Source organism: Carassius carassius, chromosome 11 (assembly GCF_963082965.1).
Source record: "Carassius carassius chromosome 11, fCarCar2.1, whole genome shotgun sequence".
Lineage (NCBI taxonomy): Eukaryota > Metazoa > Chordata > Actinopteri > Cypriniformes > Cyprinidae > Carassius > Carassius carassius.
This window is the reverse complement of record NC_081765.1, coordinates 33,441,198-33,454,187: the sequence shown is the minus strand read 5'-3', so window position 1 is coordinate 33,454,187 and position 12,990 is coordinate 33,441,198. Positions and strand designations below refer to the sequence as shown.

At 33.6% G+C, this 12,990-nt stretch overlaps 1 protein-coding gene across 2 annotated transcripts in view; it reads left to right on the top strand.

Moving 5' to 3' along the window:
* Positions 1–6,470, top strand: part of LOC132153228 (E3 ubiquitin-protein ligase Midline-1-like) — a 31,265-nt gene extending 24,795 nt beyond the window's left edge. Inside the window, exons 7-10 of one of the 2 annotated variants that reach the window (XM_059562584.1) lie at positions 1,223–1,366; positions 4,387–4,548; positions 4,683–4,890; positions 5,910–6,470. In XM_059562584.1, the coding sequence (XP_059418567.1) occupies positions 1,223–1,366; positions 4,387–4,548; positions 4,683–4,890; positions 5,910–6,258 (863 nt within the window). In that variant the 3' untranslated portion in view covers positions 6,259–6,470. The remainder of the gene's footprint in view (positions 1–1,222; positions 1,367–4,386; positions 4,549–4,682; positions 4,891–5,909) is intronic. The other variant, XM_059562583.1, reaches the window with a different exon arrangement.
* The last annotated feature ends 6,520 nt before the right edge of the window (positions 6,471–12,990 follow it).

Sequence of the window (12,990 nt, the reverse complement as noted above, 5' to 3'; positions counted from 1 at the left end):
CAATAATATTTAAAAAAAAATTACTGTATTTTTGATTACATGAAAATATTACAGTAATATTTCATAATTTTTACTGGATTTTTGATTACATGAAAATATTACAATAATATACAAAAAATACTGTATTTTTGATTACATGAAAATATTACAATAATATTTCACAATTTTTACTGAATTTTTGATTACATGAAAATATTACAATAATATTTCAAAGTTTTTACTGTATTTTTTTATCAATTAAATGCAGCCTTGATGAGCAGAAGAGACTTCTTTCAAAGCATTGCTGTTTACAGAGCTAGAATCCTTTATGTATTGTTTTTGCATAAATTGTTTTGTGCCTTAAAGGGCAAACATATGGCAAAAAATGTGGATGGCATCACTATTATTTGCATGAAGTGATTTTGTGCAGCTACAGTGAGCCGTTGGCAGAGAAATAAAGCAGGCTGTGTGTTTGATGACTCCCTCGAGCCGGCCGTCTGCCGTGACTCAGAATGAAGGACCGCACAGAGATGAAAAACCAGAGAAACATATTTACTTCAGTCCCTTCTGCTCCTGTGAGGAGCTCTGAAATCTACTTCATCTACTTCACACACCACTCTGGCCTCGGTCATGGATTTGAGCAACATCGTTACTGCATTTTGTCTGATTTTTGGCACAGATGAACTTCATAAGGAGTCAAGTTTTGGCACGGACGTCTGGCTGTATCTTTAAATGCTTTGTCATTGTAGAAAGAAACCGTAATGCGGTTGAGTTAGTTTTACATCTACATCTAAAATTATTTCAATTTACTTGAAAAATAAATAAAAAACAAATAATATATATATCATCTGTAATAACCCTGATTATTATTTTCTTATATGTTTTACATATATTTATTTATTCATTTAATTAATTTATTTTTGCTCATGATAACGTATTTGTAAAAGGAAGGGCTTATGTTTTATTGCATTATTGCATTATATAACAAAAGAAACAAGTGTGTTTCAGGTTCTCAGTGTCGCCGCATAAACGATCATCTCCCACAGTATATAGTTTCTATTTTGGGGTTAAACGCTGTGATCAACTCTTGCTCATGAAGTGAGAAACAGCTGCTGTAGCTAGTAAAGACATCATGTGTTTATATGAGACTGTGGGTCTGCACATTAGCGATGCATTTGCGTGCAGTATATGTGTGTCCTGACCTGACACAATGACTGAAATAATCTCTTGTTTTCTCCCACAGCTCCGAACGCTCCTAACATCCGCGAGGAGCTCTGCACAGCGTCTCACGACACCATCACAGTCCACTGGACATCAGAGGACGAGTTCAGCGTGGTCTCGTACGAGCTGCAGTACACCATCTCCACCGGACAGACCAACGTCATCAGTGAGTGAACGAGCACAGACTCACTCCAGACCACCACAGAAAGCTTTCTGAGTCAGTCAGGTTACAGTGGACTTCAAGCGCGATTGAGACGCTGTCAGGCAGATCTGAGGACGAACGTAGAGCAAACCAGTCATGCATTTCAATGCAATAACATCAGATCCTGGAATTGCAAGAATGAATGCAAAATCAGCCACAATTCATGTGCAACCTGCTTTTTTGTCATGTAGTAATTTATTTATTTTTATTTATTTTATGTAGAAATGTTAAACTGAGGGGTGATTATCAGCTAATCCAAATATGCAATTAATACATAATTAATATTGGGGAGAATATTTGCTATTTATTATAATGCCTAATTTCACCAGCAGATTTAAATGAAATCTTTTAAATAAAAAAAATAATCTAACAAATTGCAAAAAAAATGCAAAAAAAGAGAAAAATCCAACCTTTTATTTAAGTATTTACACATTACTTTGGTGGTAAAAAAAAAAAAAAAATCACACATTTGGACACAATTATTGGCACCCCTAACAATTCCGCTGAAAATTTGAATTGATTTTTTTTTTTAGATATGTTTCTGTAGTTTCTAAAGTCGGTCAGGGTATCTAGGAACTTTTAATTAGTAATTCATGACCTTGGGGTATAAATATGATGTGACACAGAGGCCTTGGGGGAAGTCTGTGTGTGTGCACTTTGGATGGGTTAAATGCAGAGCACAAATTCTGAGTATGGGTCACCGTACTTGGCTGAATGTCACTTCACTAATTCTCTTACCCATTTGTCAACATGGCAAAGACAAGACAACACACCATTCCAGTAAGGCAGATGTGTGTCGACCTTCATAAGTCAGGCAATAGCTACAAGAAAATAGCCAATCGCCTTAACTTGCCCTTATCTACAGTCAGAGGAATCATTAAGAAGTTTAAAACTACTGGAACAGTGACAAACAAGGCTGGAAAAGGTCCCAAGTTCATCTTGCAACAACGCACAGTGAGGATGGTAAGAGAAGTAAAAAAATGTCCTAAGCTCACTGTCACAGAATCGTAAAGTCTCCAAAACAACCATCAGACGCTCTCTACATGCCAACAAGCTGTTTGGGAGGCATGCAAGGAAAAGGCCTTTTCTCACGAACACTCACAAACGTAAACGTCTGGAGTTTGCTAAGCGGCACTGGGACTTCACCTTTGTCAATGTCAAAGTCAATGTCACCTTTATTTATATAGCGCTTTAAACAAAATACATTGCATCAAAACAACTGAACAACATTCATTAGGAAAACAGTGTCAATAATGCAAAAATGATAGTTAAAGGCAGTTCATCATTGAATTCAGTTATGTCATCTCTGTTCAATTAAATAGTGTCTGTGCATTTATTTGCAATCAAGTCAACGATATCGCTGTAGACTTCAACTGGGATCGTGTGCTTTGGTCAGATGAGACTAAGATTGAGCTTTTTGGCACAAACACTCTTAAGTGGGTCTGGCGTGAAAAGCACCTCATGCCCACCGTGAAGTATGGTGGAGGATCTGTGATGCTGTGGAGCTGTTTCTCCTCCAAAGGCCCTGGGAACCTTGTTAGGGTGCATGGCATTATGAACGCTTTGAACTACCAGGACATTTTAATTAAAAACCTGATGGCCTCTGCCAGAAAGCTGAAGATGGGTCGTCATTGGGTCTTTCAGCAGGATAATGATCCAAAACATGTGGCAAAATCTACACAAAAATGGTTCAGCAGTCACAAACTCAAGGCCATCTCAGTCTCCAGACGTCAACCCAATGGAAAACCTGTGTCTTGTTGGCAAAAGGGGGTTGTACAAAGTATTAACATCAGGGGTGCCAATAATTGTGGTACACGTGATTTCAAGGTTTGTTTTTTTTTTTTCTAAATGTGATTTTTTTCTTTTTTTTTTACCACCAAAGAGGCTCTTTTTTTGCATTTGGGTTCTATGTTGTTTAAAAAAAACTTTTATTTTTTAGAAGTCCACGACCACATCTTAAACAGGGGTGCCAATAATTGTGGAGGGCACTGTATGTCACATTAATTATGCACACATTATTTACAGGTAATTATATTCTTACTGTCACTAATGCTAATTCAGAAATGCATTATGATTATTGCTGGGTGTTCACAAGAAATGCCTCATCACTGCAGTTTTTGAGAAAAGCTGCTGCATATTTAGTCATTTTGGGTTGCAAAAAACCAAAAACTAATTTAATGAACTAATTTAACTTCATTTTAGTATTCCAACTTAAAACACAATTCAGTACATTTTTCTTTTAGTCTAGATTTTTAATCATTTTTATTTTATTTAAGCTTTATTTCAGTTAATTAATTCAATAAATTTGGATGGATTCATACAGTACTGTGGCCTGACAGAATTAATTATTTTTCGTTGAATATTTTTACAATTATTATTTTACATTATTTTACAATTTTATTTCAGCTTTATTTCAATCAGTCAATATAATAAATGTTCAATATTTGTTTCATTATGTTTAATGACGTTGACCTCATAGTAAAATTATTTAGGATTTCCTGGATGAATAAATTAATATTTAGCTTTTATATATTTTTTATTTCGGTTTTAGTTTGATTAATTGTATTATTGTTAAACATATGTCATTTCAGGTTTTTCATCCAATTATTATTGTTTTTTTTTTGTTTAATTTGTATGTTTTTTTTCTCTGTTTATGTTTATATTTATGTTTATTTTTATTTATTTTTTTATTTTTATTTTTGTACACCATGATTTCACAAGACTTTCAGGCCCGAAATGATTTTACTTTTTGAGCTTCATCTTAATACAATTATTATTATTATTATTATTATATTAACTCAAATTAATTCTGAAATCATTTTTATTTTCAGAAATGGCACGTGCAGAATAATTCTTAAGCAGTATATATGTACCTCTGTTGTGCACATGGTCACAGTGAAGGAGCATGTCAGTATATTGTCACTCTCCAGTAGAAATGTAGAGCATGTTTCGGGTTGTTGTATTAAACATGCATGTCGTTTCAGGTCTGTGTAACTCGATGGACAGCTGGATGATCGTGCCCAACATCAAGCAGAACCACTACACGGTCCACGGCCTGCAGAGCGGCACCAAGTACATCTTCATGGTGAAGGCCTTGAATCAGGCTGGAAGCCGCAGCAGTCCTCCGGCCAAACTCAAGACCAACAGTGAGCCTTCTGTTCACTCACACTGCAACACACATTCATCTTAGAATCATTTATGCATCTGATAGGAATTATCCTGAAGCCATGAGTCTCCGTGATGCATTGATGGGATGGATGTGATTGTTTGTGGATGGCAGGTCAGCCGTTCAAGCTGGACCCAAAGTCGGCCCACAGGAAGCTGAAGGTGTCCCATGACAGTCTGACGGTGGAGCGGGACGAAGCCTCGTCGATGAAGAGCCACGCTCAGGACCGCTTCGGCAGCTCGGGGAACTACGGTGTGCCGGGGAACGTGTTCATCGACAGCGGCAGACACTACTGGGAGGTTCTGATCGGAGGAAGCACATGGTGAACACATATTATTTAAACATTGTTATATGATTTATTACTATTTTTAATTAGCTTTTATGCTTAATTATATATATAATTTTTTTTTTTTTTTTTTTTTTTTATATATATATATTACATTTTCTGAAATGTTATGTGCCTTTGTCATTTTATTTTACTTATTTTTTAATTTAGGTTTATTTATTTTTTTACTTCAGTTTTAGTCATTTTAGTGTGTGTATATATATATATATATATATATATATATATATATAATATTTTATTAATAATACTTTATCTAATATTTTATTTATTTTTATTTTATATTTATAAAACTTTTAGAACTTACATTCAAACTTATTTATTTCAGTTAGCTGCCAATACAGCATTTAAAATGTTTATGTTTTTTAAGTTGAAGTTATTAATATAATTGTATTTTATTTTATTTTTTAGTAATTTTAGAACTTCAAGTTTAAGTTCTTCATCTAATATTTTATTTTATCTTTATTTCAAATAATTACAATTGTTTTAATGAACAATAACAACACTGAAAAGAGCACAACACTCAATCCCTGAAGTTAAAATCCCATTCAGTCTTCACAAAAAGCTGATCGTTAGTTATAATATTTATATATATAATATATAATATCATTAACAATATCGTCTACACTTTTAAGGATAACAAATAAACCTTATGATGTAAAACATCTACTTATGCTTGTATAAATCAGAACATTTTGCAGCAAATCAGCATATTTTCCTGATTTCTGAAGATCATGTGACACTGAAGACTGGAGGAATGATGCTGAAAATACAGCGGAGCATCACAGAAATAAATTACACTTTAACACATATTCACATAGAAAACAGTTATTTTAAATGATAATAATATTTTACAATTTTTACTGTATTTTTGATCAAACATATGCAGCGCAAGTATGCAGAAGAAACTCAAAACATTAAAATATCTCAATTATTCAAAACCTTTGACCTGTAGAGTGTATAAATCAACTTCATGCATCCTCTCTTTTTCCTTCTAGGTTTGCTATCGGGATCGCCTACAAATCGGCTCCCAAGCACGGCTGGGTCGGTAAGGACTCGGCATCATGGGTCCTGAGCCGCTGTAACACCTCGTGGGCCGTGCGTCACAACAGTAAGGAGTTCCCCATCGAGCCGTCTCCTCACATGCGGCGTCTGGGCGTCCTGCTCGACTACGACTCCGGCTCGCTGGCGTTTTACGACGCCGCTGGAACGCAGCACCTGCACACCTTCGACATCGCCTTCTCTCAGCCCATCTGTCCCGTCTTTAGCGTCTGGAACAAGTGTCTGACCGTCCTCACCGGGCTCCCCATCCCAGACCACTTAGAGATCAGCGACCCGCGCGACTGAACGCTCCTCCATTAAACCTGCTGACAGCGTGACAATGAACTGAAAACTCATCTGAGATCAGGATGAGTTTGTTTCTTCATCAGATTTGGAGAAATGTAGCATTGCATCACTTGCTCACCATTGGAGTGAATGGGTGCCGTCAGAATGAGAGTCTGATGAAAACATCACAATAATCCACAGCACTCCAGTCCATCAGTTAACATCTGGAGAAGACAAAAGATGAAACAAATCCAGCTTTAAGATGTTTTTAACTAAAATATGAGTTCATAATAATCCATAATAACACTTCCTCCAGTGAAAAAGTGCATCTGCTGTAGTCTCTCACAGATTTGTTTAGAGCTGTTTAAACGCTGCTTGATTTCTCTCCTGATTCAGACCAGAACACTTTTTCACTGGAGGAAGTGTTATTATGGATGTTATTTTGAATAAGCCTTTATTTTTATATTTGCAGTTTTCGTTGCCCCTCCCCCAATTTTACTAACTTTCTTATGAGCTTTTGTCATTTTTGTTAGTTGTTGTTGTTTTTTTATATTTGTTTTTAGCTTAAAATAATTTTCATTTCCATTTCGGTTTTAGTAATTTAGTACTTCCACTTATTAATTTCAGTTTGTTACCAAGGCTGCATTTTTTATTTTAATTTTTAATTAAATAAAAATAATTAAAAAAATATCAAGTGTTATTTTTTTGTTTTGTTTAATAAATTATATGAATATTTTTTTTTATGTCACCATATTTCGTTTATTACTTATTTCAGTCAGCATTTCATATTTAAAAAAGAAAAAAAAGTTTAAGTTCTTCACATAATGCATATTTTATTTCATTACAGTTTTTTTTTGTTTTTTTGTTTTTTTAGTTAATGAAAATGGTTTTAAGGAACAATAACAGTCATTTTTCGGAAGTTGAAATCATTCACAGTCTCCATAAAAAAAAAAATAATAATAATGCTGGATTTGTTTCATCTTTTGTCTTCTCCAGATGTTAACTGATGGACTGGAGTGCTGTGGATTATTGTGATGTTTTTATCAGACTCTCATTCTGACGGCACCCATTCACTCCAATGGTGAGCAAGTGATGCAATGCTACATTTCTCCAAACCTGATGAAGAAACAAACTCATCCTGATCTCTGATGACCTGAGGATGAGCACACTAAGCACATTTATATTTCCAGGTGAACTATTCCTGCAGATTTAAAGCAAACAACAGCGATGCATCCCTCCTGACCTCTTCTTAACAGCAGGTGTAAACCAGGCTCTAAACACCTGCAAAACTGGACCAAAATTGTATGAAAATCCATAAAAATGTTTCACCCGGTTTCACTAACAGATCGTACACTGTAGGACACTGCACCTTGAATCCTAATAGTTGAGGATTATTTATGACTCTTCTGTCTCATGCACCTCGAGTCACTTTATTTACTCATTCTTTAGGCTTTTTAGTGTGACCTCAAGTCCGTATCAGATCCAAATTCATGCATGGAATCAACCATCACATGATTGGCTGTCGTTCATCCTGAATATATAACCAGAAAACGCTCCTGTGCTCTTCACATCCTGGAACTTTTACTGCGTTCGGGAAATGTTATACTAGCTGAATACATACTTTCAGTAGCAGCATCTCAGAATGATTTCTGAAGATCATGTGACTCTGAAGACTGGAGAAATGATGCTGAAAATACAGCTGCGCATCACAGAAATAAATTACACTTCAACACAGGTTCACACAGAAAGCTGTTGTGTTACATTGTAAAAATATTTCACAATTTTTACTGTATTTTTAGTTCAAATAAAAGCAGCCTTGGTGTGCAGAAGAGACTTAATTATCTGAATTATTCCAGTCTTGTGGTGTATACTTATAGAACGGCTTTTTCTATGCTCTGTAATAGCATTTTGGCAGATGTTGTAGGTCATCCAGGTATTTTACTGACAGAAAATATGCATAGTGTGCATTACAGTAAACATTTACAGTAAAGAGTAGTGTGTGATTACGAACAGAGCCATATATTGTATGTGCACTTTTTCTATTTATCTGATCTTTTCCCTGTAATTTTTGCAAGAAAACTGTGACGGTTAATTAAATTAATTACATTTTCAGGAGTCTTTGGTCTCCCTGCGCTGACGTGCTCATGACCTGACATGAACGGAGAAATGCCAAAGTTTGGATATATCCTGTAATTAATTTGTAGTCACGTAAATCTTTAATATCTGATTCTCAGGACGTTTTCCTCGTCACACTGAGGTTTGTGTTGGCTTGACTGACCAAAAGCACAAAGGGGTGTTAGTTAAATGATTTCTGTCACAATTAATGGCTTTTGTTAGAAATGTCTTACAGCTGAAGCAGATTGAGTGGCACCTTCTGCACTTTATGCATGAGCTTGCTTTGATTCACTGTTTAGATTCAATTTTGCCCTTTTTTTGGAAAGTGCTTCTAAAATCTGAGTCAATGTACAGTGTTACAATTATATTTTATATTACAATTTTTTTTTTCTGAATTATAAAATTGTGAATAATGTCCTGCCCTGGAATAATAAAGTTGCTTGACCACTTATCGGTGTGATTGCTTGCCTCTGAATACAAAATATGATGACTCTTCAATATATGCAGATATTTGTGTTATGCAGTGGAAGAGTACAAAAAATAAAAATATTACAGAAAAAAAGTAGCAATTATTTAAGCTTTACAGACTGCTTTCATCAATATTTTCAGCTCTATAAGAATATCTTATCAGGATATTTTCCATATATTAATAATAGTACATATACAAAAAATATGCACATAATTAGTTTTGTCTGGAAGTATGTATATAATAGTAAAAATAATATGAATAAAATACAATTATATATACAGCATATATATATATATATATATATATATATATATATAATTTTATTATTCATACTTATTTTATTTATATAATATATAATTTCTTACTCATAAGAGATATTCTTAATATATATCCAATACAAGACATATTCTTTATAAAACCACTCATTATTTTCGTTTTGTTTTTATTTTAAAATATGAGTGAAATTCGATGCAGTGTGGTGGAGTTTGGGTGAATATATTAGTCAAAGTGAAAGCGCTTCATTGATTGGTTGCCTGCGTCTTGACTCCGCCCAGCACCGGAAGGAGCTTCCGCTGAGGTGAGTGTGTGAGCTAACAACACAAACACAGTCCTCTGTTATGTGTGTGTGTGTGTGTGTGTGTGTGTGTGTGTGTGTGTGTAATAGAGGACCGTGTATGTATATATTTCACACACATTGTTTTCACAGTATAAATTCACTCTTAACATATAAAACAAATATATATCACTTGCTTTTACATTTTTACATATTGACGATAATATCTGGGGTTCTGGGGCATCTAAAAGATTAAAAACACCTGACCGAAATGATTTAATATGAAAATTATGAAGCAGTGTTATGTGTTTCTGGGGTCTGGGAAATAGTTTAGAGTAAAACTGTAAAAATAAATAAATAATAAAACTAAAATGTAAATAAATGCATAAATATTGTAATAAAATAAGAAATATTTATATTTCTTTTAAATAAATAATACATCCAAAAGTACAATGCCACATAGAGTAATTATTTTTGTTTTAAATATTCAAAATATTATTTATTTTTTCACTATATAAATTACACATGAAAATATATTGTGAAATATAACATATTTATATCAACAGCCTTCACTTGTGTCGTGATGAATACACTGCTGCTCAGAAGTTTGGGATTAGTAAGATTTGTTTTGCGTCATACAGAAGTCTCTTCTGCTCATCGTGGCTGCATTTATTTGACCAAAAATACAGAAAAAACTGTAAAAAATTTTATAGTATAAAATCGCTCTTTACACATGAAACTGTATCACTTGCTTTTACATTCCAGGTTTACACAAGGCTGATTATATTTATGAGATTAAAAACACCTGACCTAAATGATTTGATTATATATTTATATCATATTTTTTATGGGATTGTATTTTTCCCTGTTCCAGTAACATATTGTCAAAGTGTATCAATCTAACATTTAGTAATATTTCTATTCAAAATCACGATTCCTCGAATTATAAAAAATAAAATCATGGCAAAACATTGCATTTGAATTAATCGATAAAATCAGAAAAAGCCCTACTATATACTGACATACTAATAGTTTACTAACATACTTCTGCAGTATACAATATGCTGACAGAATGACCGGTGCATTAAACATACATTTCTTACATTTAAATGAGTTTTTAAAGTGTTTTTCAACACTTAACATTGGTAACAATTGATTTTTTTTTTCGGGGGGGGGGGGGTTGGGTAACTTGTTTAATGTCAAATCAAGCAAATTTCTGACTTTTTTTGTCTGAAGAAAGGCAAACATAAATAGTGCTAATTGTGATTTTAAATGGTGATTAAAAAAAATTATCAGCTGTATGCAAAGTGAACCACATTTTTGACCACTGAAAATGTTTCAGTTTACTCATGGAGCCACATTAACATCCCAATATCTCTGTAGCTGAACCATATCAGGGCTTAAAAGTGAAGATACAAAAAGAAAAGTTTGTTAAGAGCCAATATCTAAAAGGATATTAAGATGTCTTCAATACATCTTGAGTTACAGGCATGCAAAAGTTGGAAAAAATAAAAGAAAAAAGTACTTTTTCCCATTTTTGAATGACCGCTATTGACATATAATGCAACAAAGATTGCAAAAGTCAGCAGATTTGACTAATAGAGCTACCCATCTCTGTGTAAAAATAACATCATGATGCTGCCGTCCTTCTAAAATCATTAACAAAGTCTGTAATCTGGCTCCGAATCTCAGGGGAATTTTATTTTTTTTGACCCAAACTGCTTTTAAAAGTCTGTGATGTCAGACTTTTAAAAACCGAGTAGAAAAAGTTCTGTCTGAAAAACCCAGGATTAAAATAACCCAATGAATGTCTGTGACCTGCTGAAATGTTTGTGTGATATCAGTAAAGCGACACCAGAGGGCAGAACAACATTAGTTTATCCTCATAAATTTTCTAAATAAATGCACACAGGGATTCACAATTTATCCACAATATATATATTTACACATACATACACTACTGTTCAAAGGTTTAGGATCAGAAAACGTAATCTTGCAAAATGCTAATACAATATAAAAGCATTTATTCAAAATATAAATATTTTCTAACAATATAAATCTTTGCTATAACTTCTTAACAATTTAACACAACCTTGCTGAATAAAATTTTTAATTTCTTTAAAAACAATACAAGAATTAAAATGTTCTGACCCCAAACTTTTGTGTATATTGTTAGAAAGGATTTATATTCTAAATAAATACTCTTCTTTTTAACTTTTTATTCATCAAAGAGTCCTGAAAAAAAGTATCACAGGCATAATATTAAGCAGCAAAACCGTTTCCAGCTCTGATAATAAATCAGTATATTTTCATGATTTCTGAAGATCATGTGACACTGAAGACTGGAGGAATGATGCTGAAAATACAGCGGAGCATCACAGAAATAACATTACGTTTTAACGAATATTAAAACAGAAAAAAAATGAAATAAAAATGTAATACTGTGAAATATTTTCCAGTATTTTTAATTAAATAAATGCACCTTTGATGAGCAGAAGAAACTCCTTTAAAAAGACATTAAAATAGTTCTGATCCCAAACTTTTGAACAGTAGTGTGTGTGTGTGTGTGTCATATTATATAATAATACAATTATCATAATTATAATTTTTTATTTATATTTTTTAATTTTTAACTTTAAAGTTAAACATTTTATTTCTGCTAGTTTTTTCACACACACACAGACACACACACACACACACACACACACACACACACACACACACACACACACATATATATATATATATATTATTTCTGTTAACATTTATTTCATTTCAAGGAATTATTTATTTATTTATTTAATGGCTTTAGCTTAACTGTAATAACACTGAAAAGCGATCAGATGCACTATTTTCACCAGCTGGACAATAAAACGGGTAAAAACTAAAAATCCCATAGACACACACTAAAAGAGGAAGCCGAGCCACATCTACAGACCAGAAGATCGAAGGATGAGAATAAACCCTGAGTTATGAGCAGACAAACGCCACGCTCAGTTTCTCCAGTCTTCCAGAGTTCAGACTGCTGTTTGTTTTGACACTGGCTCAGCTTCTCCAGGTCTGTGATGTGTGCAGATGTTCATGCATCACCTGGGCTCTGTGTAACAGCTGTTGTTCCTGAGTCTTTGACACGCCTGAACCTGAGAGCAGCGCTGAGATCTCACACCACATCTTTACTGGAAATCAGCATGTTTTATCATGCATTAGAGAAAAACAGATTGGAAATCATCTGCTGACCGACTGACCGTCGCAGATCCAGAAAAGCTCAAGTAATACAGGTCTATTTACTGTCTCTTTCCAATAAGTCATAAAAAAGGATGTTGGATTATTTAAAATTGATAAATAGACATTATGCACTAATATCACAGTATGCTGTATTATTTATTATTACTACTATGTCACTGCAGTTAGTTGATTAATTAGAAAAGTAGGATTTAGGAGCATTGCTTGTGTGTCTGAATGCCTTATAAACCAAACAGATTTGTTTTTTGTAGTTTTGTTAGTGATTTATGTTAGTCCACATTGACTTATGACTAATTTAACTAGTTTCTACCCAGTAACAGATGAATTTGCACCAAAATCTTGAGAAGTTTTCTTGAATGCATGGCCTTTGGCT